The sequence below is a fragment of the Aulonocara stuartgranti genome (genome assembly GCF_965226115.1).
Source record: "Aulonocara stuartgranti genome assembly, chromosome: 12".
Classification (NCBI taxonomy): Eukaryota; Metazoa; Chordata; class Actinopteri; order Cichliformes; family Cichlidae; genus Aulonocara; species Aulonocara stuartgranti.
In genome coordinates this window covers 29772057-29797384 of record NC_138948.1, presented here as the reverse complement: position 1 = coordinate 29797384, position 25328 = coordinate 29772057, and the positions used below count along the sequence as shown (strand labels likewise).

At 40.1% G+C, this 25328-nt stretch overlaps 2 protein-coding genes across 3 annotated transcripts; both read right to left on the bottom strand.

Moving 5' to 3' along the window:
- Position 1: 1 nt before the first annotated feature.
- On the bottom strand, positions 2 to 13702 carry oclnb (occludin b). The gene is made up of 9 exons (XM_082555249.1): positions 13590 to 13702; positions 12926 to 12990; positions 10898 to 11567; positions 9854 to 10018; positions 8462 to 8577; positions 7110 to 7214; positions 6780 to 6951; positions 887 to 928; positions 2 to 801 (listed from the first exon to the last, which is right to left on the bottom strand). Exons 2-9 carry the CDS (start codon positions 12964 to 12966, stop codon positions 703 to 705), a joined length of 1410 nt encoding a protein of 469 aa, XP_082411375.1. The 5' UTR covers positions 12967 to 12990; positions 13590 to 13702; the 3' UTR covers positions 2 to 702.
- A 997-nt stretch (positions 13703 to 14699) lies between these two features.
- On the bottom strand, positions 14700 to 23817 carry marveld2b (MARVEL domain containing 2b). 2 transcript variants are annotated; one of them, XM_082553339.1, is made up of 7 exons: positions 23746 to 23817; positions 20278 to 21504; positions 19088 to 19123; positions 18815 to 18993; positions 17129 to 17300; positions 17001 to 17051; positions 14700 to 15794 (listed from the first exon to the last, which is right to left on the bottom strand). In XM_082553339.1, the coding sequence occupies exons 2-7, from the start codon at positions 21487 to 21489 to the stop codon at positions 15678 to 15680; spliced, it is 1767 nt and encodes a 588-aa protein (XP_082409465.1). In that variant the 5' UTR covers positions 21490 to 21504; positions 23746 to 23817; the 3' UTR covers positions 14700 to 15677. The 2 variants fall into 2 exon arrangements, with proteins under 2 accessions (XP_082409465.1, XP_082409464.1); XM_082553338.1 differs by lacking the exon at positions 23746 to 23817 and adding an exon at positions 23586 to 23739.
- Between the last annotated feature and the right edge of the window lie 1511 nt (positions 23818 to 25328).

Genomic DNA, 25328 nt, shown 5'->3' with positions numbered 1-25328 from the left:
ATCCGGTGACATACTATTTATTATTATCGTAGCATGATGGCCGCGGCATTATAATGAAAGTTTACACAGTGTCATATACAAACAAATAGCTTTGTGATTTTACATCATACTGTACATATCAGGGAGAGTGCAAAAATCAGTGGGAAAACTAAAAAAAATGACAATGCTTAATGGTAGTTTAATGCAGTACATGGCAATTGTTAGAAGTTATTAGCGCCCAGATCCATGAACATTTATGCTATGTGCTAATAACATAAGCTCTGCGCCCATACTAAACAGAGTTTTCCTTTATATCCATCATGCCAAGGTAATAAAGTATAGAAAAGTTTACTTCAGAACAATCGAAAGAATAAAAATAAACATTTACAAGAGCACATGCACAGCTACTCCGATACCGAACAAATTTATAAGTCTCATCTTAACTGTGCCCACAATTATGCAAAACATTTCGGATCACAAGAGAAAAACAATAAAGTCTATAAACCTTACTTGTTTTTCAAAATTTTACTTGTGGAACTGAGAGGTAAAAAAGAAAGAAAAAAAATCCACATTTTATTTATCCTTTTGTTGTAGAAAAACTCTTACTTGATTGGCTTATAAAAATGCATTTCATAGGCAAGAGCATCACTATAATAATAATCATACAGGAGTTCATCATAAACTGGACAGTTCAGTTCATAGACAGGGTCTTGGGTTGAAGGTTCAGGGTCGACGGTCATATTCACTGATCTTTCTCTTGATGTGCGACAGCTTGGATCTCAGATATTTACACCTCTTCTTCTTAATCTGGTACTCTGATGACTGTGGACAATACATAAGAAAGGTATTGTTGTTTGAATTCTTTACACACAAATTTCACTGCTGAGAATGTGAATAATAACCTTACCTTCTTGAAGTCCTTCAGCCTGTTATAGTCACTCAAGGCATCCTGAGATCAGATTACATATATTAGATGGCTAAAGAAGTAAGCATCATCCCAAATTCTCACACAGAACTTTCTTTTATGCTAAAGTTTTCAAACCATTTCTAACACTTTATTACTGGATTTATTATTTGATTTTGAGTAGAATTATTTGAATATAAGCAAACACATAATGGATTGCATTTTTATAGTGCTTTTCTAGGCACCCAAAGTGCTTTACAATTCCACTATTCATTCACTCTCACATTCACACACTGGTGGAGGCAAGTTACAGTCTTAGCCACAGCTGCCCTGGGGCAGACTGACAGAAGCGAGGCTGCCATATCGCCCCTCTAGCCAACACCAGTAGGCGGTAGGGTAAAGTGTCTTGCCCAAGGACACAACAACCAGGACAGAGAGAACAGGGGGATCGAACCGGCAACCTTCCAGTAGATGAGCTTCCCAATTCCCCTGAGCCATGGTCGCCCCAACATATCAGTCTTATAAAGTTTCCTATAAAACCAGCCACCTCGCATCTGCTGTTAAACTGTTGACAGTTAGAAGCTAAATTGTTGCCTTGCACTGCAACTTGTACATTCACAATGAAATTGAATACAATGTAAATTTCATCAGATTTAAAATTGTAGGATTAATTGATGGCAAGACTTTTTTGAACAGTCTTTAGGAATGGAGTCTAAAACAAAACAACCCCCCCCCCACCCCCCATTTTGCTGGTTCAGAAAGTAAGGACTGAAGTTAACTCAGAAGGATAAATTCCAGTACTGAATTTTATGCCTGTGGCACATATTCCAGAATATGTGAATATTCTTTTGGTTAAAACTTTATTTGTGAAAAAAATTCATGAAGTCATTACTAGTTAAGGTTAAAGAACTAGTCAGTTCAACAGAGATCTGACTTTTTGTCAGCCTGCCTAAAATAGGGGTTGTTATTTTCTTTAATCTGAGATGAATAGTAAGATATTCTAGCTTTACAGGGTTGTTTTTGTTTTGTTTTTTGTTAAATAGAGCAGCAAACTCTTTTTCCAAGCTAAATGAAGATCTTCTAAATAAGTGACATGCCATTTCCTCTGTAACTTATGGGTTATCTGCTTTAAGGTGGACATGTGTGAGTCATTAAAAGGAGTCACCACTTCTGATTTGAGGCTTTTTTTTTTTTTTCCCAGAGGAGCTACAGTATCCAGAGTCATACGAGTAGTAATATACCTGTACTTTTTTTTGCCCCCCCCCCGAGGGCATTCCCCCCCCCACCCCTCTCCCCCTACACCCCCCACACCCCCCACCCGGGCATTTCCCCCCCCCCCTCCCCTATCCCCCTCCGCGTCCATGTGCGTGTGCACGTGCGCGAGAACGGACTTTTTGCACGTGCATGTGTGTCCAGGGGTCATATGAGTTCACATGTGTTTAATAGAGTATTATTTAATGAAACCATAATGTGTTTTAATTAAACTCTTTTTAAAGGATTGTATAGGTCTCAGAGTTCTGTTATTTAGACATAGGTGATTTAATTGAACTACTTTAGGGGTATTTTAACTAGTTAGGAGCCTTTTGCATTTTCTTCAGTGCTATTTAGGAGCAAATAGTTTTAAAACAGAGGGCCGCAAATAACAGGTATCCCTTTAGAAATAAACAGTGATACTTCTAAAAACCGTGTATTCCCACACAGCATTTAATTTAGCTAGTTTAGGAAGATTTCACTTTTCTAATAGTTTCACAGGCTAATAGTTTTTAAATAGAGCACCACAAACAACATGTATCCCTTTAGAAATAAACTGTGATACTTCTAAAAGTACATATTCACACTAGCGCTGTATCAACCTCAATGTGGCTTTAATGCAACTAGTCTTATAATTATCTACTAGTCTGCAACAGTTAAAAACATGTCATTATTAAAAACATGAGTCAACATTACTGAAGTGACACTTTAACGATGCTTCATATCATCGTGTTTATGATGATAAAACAGGTTCTCTCATTAGTAGTTGTCTGCGCTGTCACTTGTCATGAAAATGTCCTGAGTCAGGGTTCCTCTTCAATTATCATTGATCATTAATAGGACGCACAAAAGATTTGTTACATTATCCCCATAAACAACACGCTTTTATAGAAATCATTGTGACACAGATATTTAGATTCTTGCTTCATAATGTGCACGAACTCAAAATCTTTAGCTTCATATTTATAAAGTATCGCAAAGAATACATTTATACCATTGTATGAGCTACACTTCTTGTAAAAAACTGATTGGTAATGCGTTTGAGAAAAGCTCCTGCTGTGACCTTCCTTCTGTGAGGGCACACACACACACTCACACACACACACACACACACACACACACACACACACACACAGAGAGAGAGAGAGGGGGGGAGATCATTAATACAAAGGATTGGAGCCGTTTTTGGATTTTCACTTGTTGTTGGCTTTAATATGAACAGTCACATAAAATTCATTCCAGTTTTTTTTTGCCTTTGCTTCAATTAAGATGTTTCTTTAAATCTACAACAGCTTCCTTTTCAAAAAAGTTTACTGACATAGTAAGGAAGTAGCTAGGGACCTCAGTAAGTATGAGCAACAATAGCTTAGGGACAGTTTCTACAATAAATAGGATTTCATCATCTGCTGTTCGTCAAAAAGTGCCATTAAAACAATTCAGCAGACCCTCAGAGTGCGGATACAAACTGTTTTCAGCTGTAGAGGTAGAGGTACGCTACATGTACTTATCAACATACAGTTTAGCGGAGTGGATTAGAGTGCATTGGTGCTTGGGCCTCTTTTATTTAGCACGGTTATACCATTGTGAATTTAGCTATACGAATATGCTCAAGAGTCTATCATATGTTTGACATGCAACTAAAAATTCGAAAATATATATTTTTTAAATCAGTAACTTTGCAAATTTAGAGGAAATGTTTTCGGACAACATATGTGTCACATTTTAAACAATGTTTGAATAATCAGCACTGACATACAGACATTTATGCCCTGGGTATAACAGACATGCTTACCTTGTGAAAGGCCCTCGGATTTCTTGGAGCAGAGAAACACTCTGTATTGTTGCTTTTCTCTATTGTATAAGCAGCGTCCGACTGTCAGAAACGCTCTGTGCGGGTAGCAAAGTCGGCTCCAATGCACATTCAGGTGAAAAAATAACAAGTTAAAACGCTATACCTTGCGGCAGTTGTGAAGTGCTGAGGAAAATACTGTGTGTCTGATGGGGTGTTTTTATATAGGTGGGGCTACTTTCAGTTGACCTCTGAGATGTAGAGATAAAAGAGCATGATGTAAGGAAGAAAGGTGGCAGGCCTTTGGAGACTCTGTTGGACATGGTTTCTGTTGGCCTCTGACATGATAAGACTGGTTGCATTAAAGCCATTAACTGTTTGTGAAGAAACACCTTTGGGCTGAGATGCTCTTGATAAGGAGCATCTTTTGTTTGCTTCATGACTTCTTTTGCAGACTGTTGGGCACCTAACTGCACCCCCTCTGATCAGCTATGTGTAATCATCGAGTCTAACTGTTGCAGAGTGTGGGAATTAACTATTTGTGAAGAAACACCTTTGGGCTGGGATGCTCTTGATAAGGTCTCCTCTTTTGTTGCTTCATACCTTTTTTACAGACTGTTGGGAGCCTAACTGTACCCCCCTCTGTCTAACTGTTACAGAGTGTGTGAATATGTGTTTTTTAGAAGTATCACAGTTTATTTCTAAAAGAATACATGTTGTTTGCGGTGCTCTATTTAAAACTATTGGCCTGTGAAACTTTTAGAAAAGTGAAATGCCCCTAAAGTAGTTAAATCAGCTATGTGTAATCAGCGAGTCTAACTGTTGCAGACTAGTAGATAATTATAAGACTAGTTGCATTAAAGCCACATTGAGGTTGATACAGCGCTAGTGTGAATATGTACTTTTAGAAGTATCACAGTTTATTTCTAAAGGGATACATGTTGTTTGTGGTGCTCTATTTAAAAACTATTAGCCTGTGAAACTATTAGAAAAGTGAAATCTTCCTAAACTAGCTAAATTAAATGCTGTGTGGGAATACACGGTTTTTAGAAGTATCACTGTTTATTTCTAAAGGGATACCTGTTATTTGCAGCCCTCTGTTTTAAAACTATTTGCTCCTAAATAGCACTGAAGAAAATGCAAAAGGCTCCTAACTAGTTAAAATACCCCTAAAGTAGTTCAATTAAATCACCTATGTCTAAATAACAGAACTCTGAGACCTATACAATCCTTTAAAAAGAGTTTAATTAAAACACATTATGGTTTCATTAAATAATACTCTATTAAACACATGTGAACTCATATGACCCCTGGACACACATGCACGTGCAAAAAGTCCGTTCTCGCGCACGTGCACACGCACATGGACACGGAGGGGGATAGGGGAGGGGGGAAAAATGCCCGGGTGGGGGGTGTGGGGGGTGTAGGGGGAGAGGGGTGGGGGGGGGAATGCCCTCGGGGTGGGGGGGGGGGGGGGGGGCAAAAAAAAGTACAGGTATATTACTACTCATACGCAGTTAGAATGTAACACTATTAACAAGATAATCAACCTCTGTGGGAGTAGAGTTCAGGTAGCTCCTCTGCATTGTGCTGGCACATATCATTGAAGAAGATAACAGTGGAGGAATTATATCCTTTCACTAAGTTACAGCACTTTCAGAAAGACATCTACTGTGTAATATTGTAAATCTAAATATTATAAAGAAATGAACAGAAAAAAAACAGGTTTTTCTGGGAAGAATGTTATATGTCATATGTAAGAAGAAGATCCAGAGTGTGCTTCAAGTGGTGGGTGGGCTCGTTTACATTTTGAGTGAAGCCAGTTGGCTCTAATTACAGTTTAAATGCTATGTCATTTTTAGTATCTACATGGATGTTTAAAATAAATAACACACTGTAAATATTTTATCTGAACTGAAATCTAAATCACAGTCATTGTTAACTCATTTTGAGTGTTTGGTTTTTGTTAGATACTCATTAGGTCGCTTAACTGTTATTGTCTGAAAATTGTTTGTGTAGTTTTCATTGGTTTCTGTTTTAGATTTAGTTTTTTTTTAATTATTATAATATGGAGAATACTTTTTAAAAAGTGCAGTTTTAATTTTTATTTCAGTTACTTGAAATGCCTTGTGCTGGTTAAGTATAAAAACCTAGGGTACGGCATACATTTATGAAATGTAAGACTGCGTTCTTCCATTTGCGCAACATCTCTAAAATTAGAAATATCCTGTCTCAGAGTGACGCTGAAAAACTAGTTCATGCATTTATTACTTCCAGGCTGGACTACTGTAATTCATTATTATCAGAATGTCCTAAAAACTCCCCGAAAAGCCTTCAGCTAATCCAAAATGCTGCAGCAAGAGTGCTGACAGGGACTAGAAAGAGAGAGCATATTTCTCCTGTTTTGGCTTCCCTTCATTAGCTTCCTGTTAAATCCAGAATTGATACATTAAAATAACAGCCTGCATTCCATCGAAATCACTAATGAGATGTTATGGCACAGCAAGAACATTACTAACCAAAATAACAACGTAAATAACGTTTCAACGTCCCTCTTCTCAGCTGTTTCTCTTTCCCTCTTTCTTTCTCCCCTTCTTTCCCCCAGTCAAGTCTGTCCCGTATTCAGTAAGTGAAAATAAAATAAACAATAAAAGGTGAATCAAATGGACCATTACGGCAAGGCTGGGATGGTCAATTTGGTAAAGTAAATCCGTTGGGCATCTTTCTTTGCCTTTAGACAATAATTCTGATGGCAAAAGAGCCAAACGAGACAGGCAAAAGAAAAAAAAAAGAAAAAAAAAAGGGTGGACCAGCCACCTTCCCTTCAAAGAACCAGACAGATGCTGCCGCCCTTACCATGAACTCTGGACTGCCATCAGAATGTCGGTCCAGTTCTCGGTCCAGGTCGGCCAGGTCCTGGTTTATGCCGTCCAGCTCAGCCTGTAGGTTCTTGTATTCTTGGTGATCCCTATCAAACTCCTGTTTGTAGGCCAGACGCTCTTGCTCATCCAAAATGGGGGGAAACAAACTATATGCAAGAAGACAATTCAGTACATAACCAGTAAAACAAAAGAGATACGAATCAGTCAAGGTCAAAGACAAAGTTCTTTATTACCAGCTTTGATCTAGAAATAGCAGATTAATTGCAATCAGCTAATAACTGGCAATGGAATCACATGCACTCACACACTGAAATCTTCTTCCTCTAGGTCATCCCCAGATTCCACACCAGTGTCGTAGTCCCTCAGCCTGGGCTGCAGGCCTCCCACATAGCTGCTGATGTCAGAGTCTCTGCAGACAGGATTTACTGATTCATCCATTTTTGCAAAAGCCTTATAAGTATCTGCCATTAAAAAAAACACACTTGAACCCTTGTAGCATGTTTACAGAGCCAACTGGTCTCAAATATGGTTAATATGGTTCCCCATTATCCTTCAGTACCTTAAACTTCAAAACTTATGGATGAGCTGACCCATCAGAGATGGATCACTGTGATCGAGTGCTACTACAGAGTTATGTGCACCTCTTCTCTTTGCACCAGACCTCATTTCAAATTTGGTACAGGGACACTGATCGTTTGTTGACCTGATTTGAACAGAAGTATCCCTGTCTGACCAGCTGGAGTTCCCTCTACACAGCACAGGAAACAGTTTCTGCAGCAGCTGAGATGTTCATCTTTGCAAAGTTGATAATGATGCACTTTTACACAACCATGAAGAACAGTTTCTTATTGACCCACACTCACAAATAAATGTATCTTCATTGTACATTTCTATTTGAAATGTTATTATTTTCTGTGTTTCAGTGAGTGTTTTTCACTACAGCACCAACAATACAATATAATACCAACAATCCCTTTTCTTGGGAATTTAGTGACGTTAAAAATATAATCAAAGAGGCTTTGGTGGTGGATTGTAAGTGTCATGGTCTGTGTGGAGTTATGTTCTCCCATGTCTGTTTGGGTACTGTGTGGGGCATTTTCAATTTGTCCCACAGTCCGAACACACAGATTGACCGTAGGTGTGGGTGTGAATGTGAAAGTGAATGGTTGTCTGTCTTACTGTGTTAGCCCCATCATAGACTGGTGACTGTTCAGCGTCTACCCCTCCTCACCAGCTGGGATAGCAGGTGTCCCACCCAGAAGTCTCCAAGCTGTTTTATTTTAGATGAACTTTGGTGGTTTACAGAGGAAAATTGTGTAACTAACTCCATCAGGCCACAGTCCTGATCATGTGAGCCCCCCCCCGCCTCTGCACCCCACCCCAGAACATTTAGTCCTACAAAACTTCATTTACAAAAACAGACTGACAGTGATGCTGCATGTGCAAAAGGCCAGACACCCAAGGTAAGACTCTATCATGTTTTAAGTAAACAAATTATACACTGTTCAGTCATTTCAGTAATTTATTATTCAAGAATAAAAACCCAATAGAGCTGCTAGCATCACTATATCTGTAAAAAACAAACAAAACAAAACAAAACCCCAATTCCCCCAGTGCTTAATGATACCTTTTCATAACAATGAAGAACATGCTTACCCTGGTAGGTATAGAGGCTTGTTGTAGTCCAGCTGGTCTAAATAGTCTCTAGAGGCCCCAACTTTATCGTTATGGTCATTAACAAACACCTCTGGATCACCAGACACGTTGGTCACCTGAAGCAACAAACATAGTCAGCCTCAGAGTTTCTACAATGCCAGATTGAAATTAAAGGGACTTTTCCAAATGATGAGCAGTTTAAGGGTGGAAGTGGCTCTACAAATATTTTGAGTTTAGGTTTAAGGTGAAAATACCACGATTATGTCATCAACGATTTTTCACATTAATGAGTTTCGTCCCATATCGTTAATGAGAGTGCCTTATCATAACCTAATGAGATACTACGCTCATACTTGAGGTCATGGAAACCTGTTTCCTCCATATGAAGCAAGAAGCATCCGCAGGGACCAACCGGTTCCTCTACTTGTCCCTGTATGTCTGAATACCACAAATACCTTCACTATTGTCAACAAGAAGTCTTAGTCAGTGCCTTTAACCAGCACACCTGATGAAATCTCAGGCCTGATGGTGCTACTTGGAAAGTACACAGCTGGAATTAAAGCTACATGGACATAATACTCAGATACACATTTTCCATTTTTATCACTACCATCGGAAGACAGGGAATAAATTAATTAATCTGAACATGTGAAAGATCTAATGAGTTAATGTTTAAAAGAATAAAAATATAACAACATGCTGTTTCACTTTAGATGACATCACAGTGACACCACAGCACATCATGCTGAAACTAAGAGTGGCTAAACAGACCACACCCAGAAACTACAGGTGAAACCTCCTCTGCCCAGTGTCTCTCTCACCTGTCACACACACACACACACACACACACACACACACACACACACACATCAATTCTCAGCTTTTGTAACAAACAAGTTGTGTAATTTCTGAAGTAGTAGTAGTGGTTAGAATCTGCAGCCAATTACATGAATTATGCTCCTATGCATCTTTATTGCCATTTACAGTGCTGTTAGGATGTCCCAGACTGTTTTAATGTTCTTAACAGTCTGTTTAGAGATTACACAGATCAAAACCAAGCATTCTGAATAGTGGATAAGAGCAGATAACACATTATCACCCTGCAACTGACTTTAATGTTGTGGAAATTTTAAAGCCCTCTGACACACCTTAGAGATATTGTGTGTTCCAGCTCTTGACTGCAGATCTGTGTCATGTTTACAGTATTTAAAATATTCAAAAATATTCACAGAGAGTTGGAGACTGAGTGGGGAATTTGTTGAGCTGACCTGATATATTTAGTTCAACCTTAATTTGACTGAATTAAGTTACGCTGCAGCTGATACAGGCTTTTGCTATTTAGTAAACAGGTAAATGCGATGCTGATGTCAACACAGTCACACACAGACTCACCCACTCCCCGACGCTGTTGTGGTGACCAACATTGACAACCTTGACTTCCTCCCAGAGAATGCGTTCTGGGCCCCAGCGCCTGATCTGTTGGCGAGTCTTGACCGCAAACACGAGCAGGATGATGAGGGCAACAAACACCAAAAAGCCCATAACCACAGCGATGGCCTGCAAGAAGCACAACCAAGATCATGGAGCTGAAGTAATACCCATTATCAGGGATGTAAATGACAGGCAAGTTTCACACATTTCCCTAAAAATCTCAATCTTATAACACCTGCCACCAAACAATGAGTTGGCCAAAGGACATTTGCAGGTACAAGTCTGCCATGAAACAATGATTCCAAATTCATGTAGAACAAACTGGGTTTCCAGTATCACTACATGTACTAGTTGGTTTCCAACGGCACGCTTGCTCAGTTCAGCTGATTGCTGCTTTAGTGCAAAAATGTGTAGAAACACACCCAATTCCTGATCACCAACATGTATTCTGCTGCTCAAGATATCTCCTGCCCACAAGCGACAGTCAGTGACGCCGTTTCTGTCAGGGTTATGGTGATGTTTGCAGTTCTTACAGTTAACATTTAATGGCGTCAATTTAACAAAAATAAGGCAAGCAAACACTGGTGTTCAGTATTTTCCCCAATTTAAGAAATGTGAAAAGTTTGGAGCTCAATTGCACCAGTCCCTGAGTGCACCCAGAACAAGCTGATTTAGTACTGAAAGAGGGGCACACACATTTGTCAGGTTTTTGTTTCTTTTGCTTTTAATAACTTTGAAGTAGACGAACACATAAAGTTCCAATAAAATGAACATTTGCAGACTTTTCTCTTCCTGACACCACTCAGTTCTATTGCATTTTTCTTCTAGTCTTTTGAAGTCGTAATTTCATCTTCATGTGTCCATTAACTGCGAGTTTAATTTACTGCTACCTCTCTGGCTGAAACTAAACAAACTCTCAGTATACACAGAGAAAGGAACTACACAGAAACCGCACATCCTGTGCCAAAGATCCAACCACACATTATTAGAGAAAAAGTGTCTCACCTCTTGGGGCTCCACCACGCAGTAATGGTAAAGGTATTGGTTTAAGAAGAGGCCCTGGGACTGGACCTGGTTCTGGAACTGGGCACACATCTGTACCACCTGGTTGTAGTACATAGACCCCGTGGACTGTGCTGTTGGATTTATCGCCACCAGGTACACAATAGTGGCAATAATCATCAGGAATGCCAAGATGGCGCAGATAATGATTGATGCCAGGTAGAACTTTGATGAACGGGCAGTACCTTGCCTTGACACAACCATGATGAATATAATAAGCACAGCTATGAAGGTAATTGCAGAAATGGCAATGATAAAGCCTTTGCCAGATCTGGGATCCATTTTTGTTCCTCCATAGCCGGAATAGGAACCACCATATCCACCACCATATGAGCCACCATATGAGCCACCATACGTGCCCCCATAACCGGTTCCATATCCACTGCCATATGAGCCTGGCATGAGACCAGTTCCGCCCCCCATGAGACTCATTTCGTAATCCCAGGCCAGTGTGGAGGCCACACAGGCAAACACAGCCACACACATGATGATAATGATGATGCACATTATCTTCATCACACCAGGTGGTGAATTCCAGCGATAGAAGTGAAGCACCTTATTTCCAGAATAATAGGAAAATGCTGGGTTGGACATGACTTCACTGTGCCTGTGGCTGGAACAGAGGAGAGAAGATGAGTTGTGGTCATTGTCAAGACATGGAAAAGCAAACACCAAGTACTGATATAAAAATAGCAAGGCTACCCCAAGAATAAGGTCTAATATTGTCAATGTTTTCATCACAAGGGCAACTTCTCATAATGGTGTGATCTACTTCACGTCATTGAAATGAACAGGTTATCACTTTGAAAAAGAAAATCCTCATGTCATCTAAAACCCAACTAAGCCAAAGCCTCATTGATGTCCATCACACATTTTCCAAAGGCTAAAGATGATTTAAAAAAAAAAGTTTATTAGGGATGGATGCGTTTGTCAAATAGTTAACAAGAACAACAAAAAAAACTTGGTAGAACTCAAGTTTTTTTTAATACAACAAATTGTTTATACACTAATAAGCCAAAGATCTATGGTTTGAGCCCAAAAGGTGACACTAATGCTGTTGGGCATCTGACGTAAAAATCTAATCAAACGTGAATCGGCCCACTGCAGCAATGCCTTGTGAATACTGGAGCGCTGGAAAATGGCAACTATGAAAACTATGCCAACAGTCGGGTGACAAAGAGAAATAGTGTGGGATTGAACACAGACAGGAAAAGCACGCACAGCTAAAGACGTCAGAAAGTCCGGCGCGGAAGCGGTTTACCTAATAACAGAAAATATGCATTCTGTGGCCCTACAAATACAACAATCCAGTCATTTGAATTTTGGGTGGGGGCCACTCCTTAAAGAATACTGAGTTAGTTCCCAGTGAAAATGAAACTTTTTTTTGGATGCCTTAAATTGCAATGAAACATTTTTGTCATGTATTTGAAATTAATGTTAGAATAGAATAGAGTATAATAGAAAAGCCCTTTATTGCCATTGCACATGTACAATGAAATTATGGGTGCTCCATGTCAACTATGCAGAATAAAACATAAAGAGTAGGACAGCAGGAATAAATAACAAACAGGATAAATATATACAGTCAAGAGGAATATATACAAAACAAGAGAAAGCCACAAAATAGAAAGGCATAACTATTATTACCAATTGCCTGAATTTCATCACACAACCTTTTACGGTCTTCTGATGCCTATATTGAAGCTTTTTTAAATGTATTACTGGCAATTTAAAAACAAGCAAACGCTTGCTCAAAAATGATGAAATTTGTCACTTTTGTTATGTGAAAATCCTTTAAACCTTACATTAATTTAAAATCATTGAATTCTGAGGCTTTTCTTCGAACATGTCTACATTTCCAGAGGTTTATTTACCATAAACACTGCACTGAGCTTAAGTCAGCTGAGTCCATAAATGACTAGATGAAGCAGGTGTCTGTGCGTAGTGAATGATAAAGGGAATTCAGCTTACCGTTTTTTGCCACTGTGGTTGCTGTGTTTGTTGCTCGGCATACTTAAGGTCAACTTCCACTCACTCTAGTAGGACAACACACAAGAAGCAATGAGCATCCAAAAGCTTTTGTATAATGTCATGTGTCAGACTAGTTTTCCTGCTGAGGCACATACCAGCTCTCAGCCTTTTGTTACAAATGTGTGTTTGTGCAGATTTCCTAGCTCACATGATTTCTTTGTTTTTCTTGTCTAAGGTAACTGAATCAATTATGTGATACATACTTTTCAAAAGTCAACACTTCAAATTGCGTTTGATTTTCTGAAATGTGGGGCTAGGAATGATTAGAAATGATTGGCACTAATATTCATGAAGTGCCTTACTTTGACGCTTTGTTAAAAATGATATATTTTATGGTCATCTCAAACGATGAATGCGAAAATCTAACAAACTAGTGACGTATCAGGGGACCAATGTCTGGCTATGGAAAGCACTACGATGGAAAACAGCGCCTGTGTTTATGAGGAAGCCTGTTAATATGGTGGCCATTTCAGATTAAAAGCAGCTGTCTGAGCAGATAACACTGATCCATTCCATCACTTGTAAACTGACTTTAACATCAATGCTCATCTCTTCTACTTCAAACTGTCCGTAAACTCTAGTTACACCTTTAAGAGGGACCTACCTGTGTGATGATCGGCGTCCTGCTGATGAACACAATACACACTCACTGAAATACGAACGCAAACACTGTGCTCGCGACCGCCTCCATCCACAGCGCGCACTCAGGTAGCAATGAGACGGGCATATAGGCGTGTGCTCGTCACGTGGTCGCCTCCTCCTTGAAACAGGACTAACCTGTCCTCAGTGCCTGCATCTTCTGGAAACAGGCAGAAGATGCGTGTACTCTTCCAGGAACTGTTTGAGCTTTATTTCCAGTGCTCTTAAAACCAGATTATAAACAAATGAACTCTCAATCTGCTCCACTTAAAATAACAAACATAATCTCTTTTGAACATCTATTTATCCCGCAATTTCGACAAAAAGCAGGGTTACTATCAAGAAATGCGAATCCCGACGTGCCAGACTTGATCTCTGTTAAAATGCATACGTCCACTAATTCGATGTACCTGAAACCTGAGCCGATGTCCCCATCCCGTCTTCCTACTGTTGTGAAACTTGGTAGGACAAACAGTAACCTGTCAAACCTGTTCTGCAGGTAGAGCTTCTGCTCAGTGCACCGCTGTGAGTCCAGCAGCCACCTTGACCCCTGCATCAGTAGACCACTTCTAGTAGCCCGCATGTTTCTTTGCTTTTTGGACAGTTTCTAGCAGACACACCTTGAGAAAATATTCTATTCCTTTACCCATTTATCAGTGTCACTGCTGTCTTTGTATTCATTTTCATTTATACAAATACTCTTACTTAACACGTGAATGCAGAGAAACTCTTTGTTCAAAGTCCATTTTAAATTTGGTGTGAGTGACAATACTGAGTTTTTCAGGAACAGCTGCTGCAGAAAATGTCGCTGGGTCTGCTGTTTTTGGATAGCTGTTAGTTTATTCATCAGAGTAGCTGCAAAATTAAAACCCCTGGAAGCAGAACTTATTACCAATCTTTCAATGGGCACCGTTTCAGGTAGGGGTCATGGGAGTTGGCATAAGGATTTTTGGCACCAAGAGTCATATTGTGTTCCTTGAACAGAGTGGTCGGCTTTAAAGGTTTTCCCATGAAATGAACAGTGAGTAGAAAACAACAACCTGGCACTAAAGGAAGGCACTGCAGCACACATTGATAGAAACAAAAAACTTTAATGAAGGTTACAAAAGAAAGGTACCAGAAGACAGCTTGGTGTTCATGGAGCTGTGCGGTCGGAGACAGGTCAGAGTTCAAATAGTCAACTGATTCAAGGTTCTGCTGGGAAACTTTAATGTCCTGTGATGCGTTCCCTACCTCCTCATCTCGCTTTAACTTCAAGCACCTAAAAGATCTCTTGTGGAGAATCTGTTCATCATGTGGACTGACCGTACCAACCATTGCACCACCATGTCAGCCAATTTTAAACACATATTTACTATGGCAAAGTTGTACAAATCACAAAGCAGAATTTACATTATAGTTAAAAATATAAATTCAGAGCACAGGTTTCATGTTTAAATGCAAAATAAGGCAAATACACATATCTATCATATGACCCCAAACCAAAACTACAGATAAAAAAAACAGTGTCCAGTCAGAGGAAAGCAGTCAACTATCTTTATTATCTTGCCCATGAATAAAAGTAACTGTATTAAAGTTTCCATAGCAACATCCAACATGAAGATTTCATCTCTTTGCTTGTCTACCAGTGTTCTTTTGAAGTTGCTGTTGTTGCTGTTATGCTAAGCTAACATGGCCATCTTACAGTCTCTAAAACAGCAAAATCCCCAATATGTTCTTTTACAACTATCGGGGAGTGCTGTGTGCATGTTCATTTACCAACACTCTGTTGAAGTTTACGGTTTCCGTGACTTTTACTATTCCCTCTATAATGACGACACATCCCAGACGATGTTCCTTCTAGTGACAGTGAGTCTACCATCCATCATGATGGAGTGACTGCAGTGTTTTCCACCTATTTCAATGTGATAATGTCACCTCTGTTGTCAGGAATTATGGTTCAGCAGTAACGGGGAGTTTCACTTGGAAGAGACAAGCGTCTTTTTTAAATTTACACCACAGTCCCACTGTTGTGTTGTCACAGAGCACACCTGAGCACACCTGTGTTAACTGCTTAGTTGGCATCGCTGTAGCCCACGGACTTGTTGTACTCTTGAATCTTCTGTTTGATGTGAGAGAGCTTGTTCTTTAGATACTCACACCTCTCTCTTTTTTCCAAATATGTTGGGTCCTAACAAGGAAAACATAAATCAGTAAAATTGAGTACATTTCTTCACAAAGATTTCAGTAAACCACACAAGTATTAAGAAACCAGGCAGTACATTTGAACCCTAATGGTGACACACCATTAGAGGTCTCAAGTTGGGTTTTTCAGACTTTCAGTGTTCGTTTGCTTGTCAAAATATGAAAACAGGATAGATAGTACAAGAAAGCTGCCATGATTAATCTGAGCTAGAGCTCCAAATCACTGTCATTGTTATGGCCTTCTATCCTACAAAAGCCATTACCCATCACCTGCTATACCACACAACAGTAAGGTGATTTGGCATCTGCATTTTTCTGATTCCTGTAGTAGGATTTGTATGTACAGCAGCAGAGAGACTTAGAAAACCAACTCATCTATCATCTGTGACAGTGGATGTGAAGTAAATTTAAACAATTTACTTGTGCTTTTTCACTAAAATAAAAGGGAAGAACACTTTTTAAACTTTTTTTTTAATGATTTATTCATTTTAAGTGGTACTGTGCACTGGGTTTGGATATTCAGCAGGTATGACCCTTCTATGAGGAGTTTATATGTTTGCTTGTAGGTTTTATTTTTATTTTATTTGTTTTCTTGTCAGGGAGGTGAGGATGCTCCTGTAATAAAAAACCATGTTAGATTAATGCTGCGCAGTAAAGCACTAGATTATTAACCTCTGGGGTTTCAGTTCCTTGACTAAAGTCCAATTAAAAATGACTTCCCTTCTCAGACTGTTGCATTCGCAACCCAAGCCCAGTGAAGTGACAGAAAATGGATGGATAAAAATAAAACAATAATGAAACAAATACTGGAAACTACAAAAATATGAGTCTAACACAAGAACGATATATAATGGTTAGTGAGACAAGTGTGACTCAGCTGAAAAACTGCATTTATTTTCCAAACAAATTCATATGTTGTAAATAGATTCTTCTTAGGTTTGATGAGAGTTTGGAGTTATGCACTCAAACAAGTGTCTGCTAGGTTTTTTGGTTTATCCAAACCTTTCTGTAAAACATCCCCCCCCCCAAATATATGAAAGCACAACAGAGTGTTAGTGGGGCAGCTCTTTGATCTAAGTATTATTAAAAATAATAACTGTTATTAACAGAGACATGAAGGGATATCTTTTACAGAAACACCCCTTCCCTAAGACCCCAGTCTGACAGACAACAATTCATGATGTATACTCACAGCTTTCTTCCTCTGATACTCCATTAAAATACCATTTATCCGCTCCTTCTCCTGAAACAAAGCAAACGTGTTACTGGATGTAATGTTACAATGTGTGTGTCTGTCTATCTGCTCGCTAGCAAAATTACCATTTGGCTGGAGGGCCGGGATGGAAGGTTCGCCATCATTTCATCCATCTCTTCGAACTTCTTGGCCATGGCCTGGACCTCAGCATGCAGTTCTTTGTACTCAGCATACTGGTCATTGAACACAGCCTTGTACTGGTCCCTCTCCTCATCTGTGTAAATGCTGGGATACTTCCTGTAGAAACAGCAAAGGAAACAATATTTCTTGGAGCACTGGCAGCTGAATGTGTCTAACACAGGTGTTTAACTGGGATACCCTCCTTTATCTTATCTTACTTATCTTATTCTTGATCTTAAACTGCTAATAAAAATCTGATTTCTGAGGATGGTTTAGAAAATAGTTAGTTTGGTAAACTGGTAACTGAATAAACTACTTTCTAAACCATGTGTGCACCTTTAATTTTTGTCTTACTGACACCAAATCCATGAAAAGATCTAAGATCATAAAGGAACCAGTGAAGGCAGCTTAAATATGCACTCAAAAAATAATTGTTTTTGAAGGCTCAGTAATGTTCTACTAGAGCTGGTCAGAGGAGTTTTTAGCAAACTGTTATCAAGCACAAGTAATAATGTACTATTTGTAGTGTGGATTTAACCCACATTTAGAGTTGTGCTGTGTATTTAGGCCAGCAGGACACTGTGTGATGACACTTTCTGGATAACAATGGAGTTCAGTGATAAAGGAATTAAATGTGTGGCAATACTTATTTTTGATTCTCCATAGGGCATTCTTTGACAGTGTAGCACATTAAATGCCAAAGACCAGCACTTCCTAGTCCTACCCACACTGGGCCAGAAGGTCTATCTGATGTGTGTCGGTGTTGTTCCTGGATCATCATAATAATATTTGTCCAGGATCAACATCGCATCTGACCAAACATAGTTATGATGTCATAGCTTTGCGGATGTCCACTCAAGAAAAAAAAAATCCAAAATGAGGGCTGTTAGGGCCAAGGTGTGATTGTGGTGAGGGTTTGGTGTGTGATGTGATGGTGTTTCCACATCGCAAAGCTATGACATCACTACAGTATGACTAGTCACTTGCAATGATGAAACCTGGACCAACATTAAATTTGTTGATCCAGTAACTGGACCGACAGGAGGACATCAGATGGTGTAAACAGAAACACGCGCAACAAGCTACACATGAACTGTATGCCACTTTGTGTGAGATGGGCCTAACGTGAAAGTGTGACAAACAGTAGCACTGGTGAAATGGTTATTCAGCCTTTGTAGCAGTGAGTTTTCTAGAAGAGCCATAATTCACATAGTCTGTACTGGAGTGTTCACAAACTAAAAGAGGTCACACCATTCTGGGTGGTTTGGAGTTATGTATTTTTCATTTACAGACGTAAGTGTGATACTGCTTTCCCAGAATACCCATGTACAAAAACACAGTGGTCATCATTGCACTGCTGGAGGTTTTATTTCTGTTAAAACACTTTAATTTAATTCTATTTTATTTATATAGCATCATATCCAATCAGCAGTCCCCTTGAGGCACTTTATAATGTAAGGTAAAGACACTACAATAGGGAAACACTGCAACACGAGAACAAAATTGGGGACTGTGTTTAATCAGTCTGTTTGTATGTCAAATGTACATGTGACATCTGATACTACACTAGGGCCTCCCTGTTAAATGCACAATACACAGCTGGAAGACGAAACCTAGATGGTAATACTCACGCCACATAGTCGGCTATAACAACAGGTTTGGGGATGTGTCCGGCTGGTATGTGACCACGGAGGATCTCTGGCTCTGGTGCCATGAGAGGAGCAGCTTTTAAGTGGTTGGGAGCATCCATGATGTCTGGCTGAATGGTGGGGAGAGGGGTCTGCTCCGACACCATGGAGGATGGACCAAGCTGCGGCAGGTAAACATAGACACATGTTCAGATCATACATACTGTGTGCACCTTGGTGTATGCAGGAACATTTCAAACACTTTCTCATACTTACTATAGAGAGTGGGACAGATGAGCCAATGGTTCTTATCTATTGTGTAATGAAAAAGAGAAACAGGAGTTTACTGACATTGGGTAAATACACCCTCTCTGCAAAACCTAAGCTGTGATGCTATGTTCTCTTTAGATAGAAGAGGTTTTCTACTCCCAACCCTTCCAAACAAACCACGCTTGTTCAGTCGCCTTGAGGCGACTTATGTTGTGATTTGGCGCTATATAAATAAAATTGAATTGAATTGAATTGAATTAATTCTACTGTCATGAACTCTCACGTTCACTGAGGCCTGTACAATCTGACATGAAGCTCTTGGGTTGTTTTACTGTGTCTCTGAGCAGTGCATAATCTGATCTTGGGTTGAATTTGCTTTGACATCCACTTGTGAATAATCTTTCTCCTTGTAGAATGCTGGGCTTCAGTTTGTTTCTTAGCTTAATTTCCATGGTGAAATCATCAAGGTGTGCAACACACGAATAAACAAATGGACTGGCTCTTATATAGCACTTTTCTACTCCATCTGATCACTCAATAGAACTTGCCTTATTGACCCAATCATACAAGCACTTTTTTCTATGCTTTTCTATACACAATTGAATATTAGATTAGAATAAAAACTGGAGATAAAGAGAATAACAGCTGGCTAGTTCTTTGGGGGGCATAACTATTCAAAAACACAACAGGATAAGCATCACTGCTCAGTATTACTTTTCAGTTTTATTGTAGGGTTATTACCTAACAGTGTAATGCACTTTGAAATTGCTGTGGCTGTTGTTGTCATTTGGTGCAATAGAAATAACACTGAATTACACTGAAAATAAAATTGTTGCATGTAAAAAAAGCTCATCCAGTGAAGCGGGTGATTACTTAACATTACTTACAAAGCGGTCTTACAACAGCGTCCAGGAATGCTGACTCTATTTTCTAGAGGATTGATTGGCATTAGGTTTTGGTTTTGTATGTGCTGATCTCTTATCTTGGATATAAAAGCACAGGATGGGTGCAAAAACATGATAGTTTACTTACTGGGGTACACTGTCATGTAATAGAATTAATGTTTTATTACATGACAAATTTAACCCTAAGCCCCCAAAATGTTCTCTGGAGTATCTCCAGGCCTCTGCATTAAAGGTCAGATTAGGTATTTAGCTGTGAATATTATTTTTGTGCTTTTTGTGTGTGTGTCAGACCTCCTGTGCCAGCCCCTCTTTCCTCATCCTGGCTGCTTCATGTCTCCACAGCTTCACACACACCGCTGCACTAATAAAGTAGAGCACCATGGTGATGAAGATGAAGATAATGGCTGCTGTCTGGCCAGACTCGGTGCGACAGAATGCACCGTTCACTCCATTATTGAAGACTGGCGAGTAGCACAGCCCCCCTCGAGTTGTGTCATTCACATACACCAATCCTGCGGCTAAATAGAGCACACCCAGCACCAGATTTATGGAACACTCTGTTAGAGGCCACCATGAGGAATCCAGAAGGATGGCTCTGTAGTACAGGGTCATGCCAAGAACAACCAGAATAACTGTCACTATCCATGCAAGGCCAGCCACAACCAGAACAAAAGGCGTCTTGGGTCCTGTGTATAAATAACCCCCAGACCCATATGCAGCAGCGCCTCCACCAAGCCCTCCATACAGCTGCGGCCCAGAGTACCCATACATATTGAACCACTCATTGTCCTTATGAACGTAAGCGCAGACACAGGCAAACACTGCAGCTCCAAGCAGCAGCTGCACACCGCCCAGGATCCTTAGCAAGCCAGCCCATGACTTCATGTAGGAGTAGCGCGCATGATATTCTTCCACCCGCTCCTGGTACGTCTGAACTGAGACATTGGTGGGCACTGCAGATGCAGAGTCAAATGCTTCGGCACCGAGCAGCAGTCCATCTCGCTCCTTTTGAGATGTGTAGCTGCCTCCAGAGCCACCATAGCGGTCTCGATAGGAGCCTGGAAGGGAGGGAGATGGAGGGGCAGAGTGAGGCGGTGAGCAGGGGACTCCTGATGTGGTGTGGCACTTAGCACTCTTTTTGGATGAAGGAGCAGGGGAATCAGGGCCAGACCCACCCTTGCTACCACGGTTACTGCTGTTGCCACGGAAAAAGTTCTTGACAGAGTCAGGGATGAAGCGGCGAACTGGCTTAATGTCCATAGCGTCCCGGTCTTCGTCCATTGGGTCGTCATTGCTGGGGGGATAGAAAGCTTCAGGTCCAACAGGTGGCTGTTCAGGTAGAGGGGGAGGGGGCAGGGAGTCTAAGCTGACAGCTGGCACTGTCCCATGCAGGAGTTGTGGAGGTGGAGGTATTGCAAGGTCCCCATACAGGGAATCTGCTGGGACCTGGTCATAGAGTGGCATCTCCCTCACTCGGTCAAATCTGGAGACTCCTGAAAACATCGCAGCTTTGACTTTCTGCAAAGAGAAACAGAGAGGATTACAATGGCATAGTACCAAGATCTGAACTTACAGCACCTCTAAAATAAAAACACAGGCCTTAGTTTCATTCCTCATCTTCTCGCAGCTGCTTCCTTTAGGGGGTACCAAAGGAGATCATCTGCCTCCATCTCACCCTGTCCCAGCATCCTCATCTGTCACTACATCCATGAACCTCCTCTGAGGTCTTCCACTTTTTCTCCTGCCTGGCAGCTCCATCTTCATTATTTCATTATCCTTTGGATAAACTGGACACTCTCCCTCCACTGCATATGTCCAAACCATCTCATCCCAGACTGAGCTGTCCCTCCAATGTACCTATTGCTAATCCTGGATTGCTCATCTGAGCATTTTCAGTTTGGCCTTCTGTCTTATTGTCAGTGCCACCGTCTCCAAAGCATACATCATGGCAGGTCTCACTACCTACTTATAAACCTTCCTTTTCATTACTGTACACTGCACCCTGCCTGCACTCTCTTCTTCATTTCTCTTGGGCACTGCCATTGGAGGTATTTAAACTCATCCACCTTGAATACCTCTGCTCCTTGCAGGTTCACTGATACAGTTTCACTGCTTTCCATAAATCATGACAGCACTGTACTTTTGAATTTTTGCCAAGGTCCAAGAAAAAAATATCAGCTACAGCGAGAACTTTAATAAATGATCAGATGACACAAATTGGATGAAACAAATTCAGAATGTAATGTAATTCCATTAATTGAGTCATAAATGCAAAACGTATGCTGTAAAGCCAACTGTTCGTCTGCTGGTGGGTGACCAGTCTTTACTCAATTTGAAGAACAGTAAACTGTTTGGATTTAAATGTCTACGAATTCCAAAATTATCCCTCTAAGATAATAAAAGTACTGTGATTATCCAGTCTGCACTGCTGTGTCAGTGCTCCACACAGGAGCTCCAATAAATACTTGGTATACCGAATACCCACCAACTCTGCTGTGGAGGAATTTTGGCTTGTTTTTCCTTTTCAGAACTGCTTTATGCTGGAAACACTGACCATTCACACCTCAGCAGGTTTGGGTCCAGACTGTGCTTAGGCTATTTTAAACTTAGTTTTGGAATTTTGTGCTTGGTTTAGATGAAAGAGGAACCATGTCTTCTTAAAAGATCATACAATAATCTCTCAACACCTTGAGGCGATTTTGAAGCATGGGAAAGTATCATCCACATAAATATTTCCTAGCTTTCTTGTTTTCTTATATGTGATGTACAAGAAAATGTCCTTCATCAACCAAGTCTATTTCTCGGTCACTGGAGTCTTTAATTCAGGTCCCCACTGTAGGCTTGTCTGCCACTAAGTGTGGTGCAGCTGACTGCAATCCACTGTGTCTCACATCTCATCAGTCAGGTCAAGGTTTCAGCGCTTGTCCTTCATTTGGCTGCAGAGCAGCACTCTTGCCATAATTAAAATGGTGAATGCCTCACACCAGCAGACTTTTCAGTCAAGGCTGTCTACATGAGGCATCTTCCATTTATTAAGTTAATATAACTGTTATTTGTAAAAACTGGGAAAGCTTAAGGGAACTGTAGCAAAACAGCTAATTCCATGAGTAAAATGACGAGAAATGAGCACAAGATCAGAGATTTTGTTTTGTTTTGTTGTTTTTGTTTAAACAGAGAACATTCACAATAATTTCATTTTTACGTTATTTGTGAATATTTCTAGAATATTCTCAGTATGACATTGCACAATAGGACGTTTTTTTCTCTTGCTTCATGGCAGCACTCCTCAATAAGTAAACTAAAGGAGAGATTTGTAGTTTTACAGAGCTTAGCTCAGACTCCCCATGACTCAAGGCTCACAAAATATACACTATTTAGGACTCCTAGCTTAATCTCTTATGTTGGTCACAGGTTCTTCAAAGGGCGTCTGTACATCAGCACAAGGTACCGCCTTTACCGTCAGGTCCCAAAAGCGCACCGACACATGATGAGGGTGGCAGAGCTGGGAGTGCACGGCTTGACCACAACACACAGAGCACTTCAGACTGGAAGTCCATCTGTTCCCCTCCTATTCAAACTTCACTCATTCGCTGACTTACCTTCTCACTGGTGTCGGTGCTGGTCTGTGACACAGGCAACAGCCTCCTGTCTTTGTTTTCTCACACTTATAGGTCAGGCATCGCTATGAACAGTGGTTAAAGCGCAGTCAGGAGCCGGAAAAGCAAAGTGCTCGCACCTCCCCACCGCGGTAAAACTTACCTGACCTGTCCGGCCAGCCTCACGATGCGTTCACGGCCTCTTTTCACATCTGAATCCTCACTCTCTAATTCTTACGCCACATTGTTGTGTTCCCTTGAGTAAAGGCGACTTTCAACAACCGTTTTTATAAGTAATATTTTAATACATTTATTTTTATTCTTTTGCAAAAAAAAGTATCACTTATTATAACTGTAAAAAATGTTGATTGGAAACGTAAGTGATATCGGTAGCTTAGCCCCTTATTTCTTGATAGATGTGAGCGCAGTTTACTCTATAGAAATGTACTTCCTCAGCATAGGGTGATCCTTATGAGTCCTAATATCTGATCCTAATGAGTCAGAGACATTATGAGATGGTGATTAAAAATCTATAAAAAAAATTAAAAATACAAACAAAATACCGCACTGTTGCAGAACATGTAATTAATGCTGCAGAAAACCACCAGTCTGATAGTTTAATGCACAGAGCAGTAAAATAAACATATTAATTCCAGTGACTCGTTTTTTGAATGGCCGATGTGATGATTAACAGGCAGAGTCAATCAATCTGCAGGAAAAAACATTTATCAAATACTGAAATCCAAAGGGACGCTGAAAAATGGCACCTACATCCATATAGCTATGTTGTAGGAATTTTAGGATTTAGGATTTTAGGGTAGTTTAAATTTCACTATTGACAATTTATGAGATTACATTTGATGGTTTTATACGTCTTTTACTTTGCACGTCTTCTCCCAGACACTTTGTGAGTCGATCCAATGTAAAAGTAAACCAAAGAAGAGAGAACCTAAATTCGGATTCTATTCTTTTCTTCTAGATTTAATTATTTTCTTTTCTTTGCTATTTTGTTTATCCTTCTGTCTCACCCTCACCTGTTTCTTTCTCTCTTTGTGTGTGCATGTGTTAGAAATGAAGGATATTCCACCAGTGACCATTGCCAAGTTCTTTATAATGATCGGGTACATTACATTCAGTGTGTTTTTTGGATCAAATGAAGTACTCCCCCGTGCTCAGAGGGCAACTGGATTGTATCGATACAAAGTGACAATAACTATATTATTTAAAAGTTTCAGAAAGGCCAGAAGAGAGATCAGAGGCTGACAGCTGACTATCAATGATGACAGCATAATGATTCAGTGCACTGGCATGAACATAAGTGCACTTTCGTGGTCAAGACAATACATAATTAATACATAATTTTTTCTCTGTCTTGTATGTATAGAAATACGCTTCTAAATTAGATAACATAAACACATCTAGACTAGACAGGTTACTGTGTATGTTAAATTGTACAGGTGGTGGGTGCCATGTGTCCCATCTCCTCCCGCTCTCTTCTCCCTTCCCCTCACTGCCAACTGGTAGTAGCTGATAGCTATCTGGAGGAAGAGCCTTTGCAGTCAGCGACGATCTGAAACATCACCAAATGCTATTTCGTCTTTTGAGAAGATTTTTTATTTTATTTTACTGTTCACAGTATTTGTTAAGTAGATTTGACCTGAATCCATCTGAGTGGCAAAACCACATCTTATCTTGTCTATTTCGGCTCATCTGAGTTCCCAGGCCAACTAATGTTTATGCCAATGT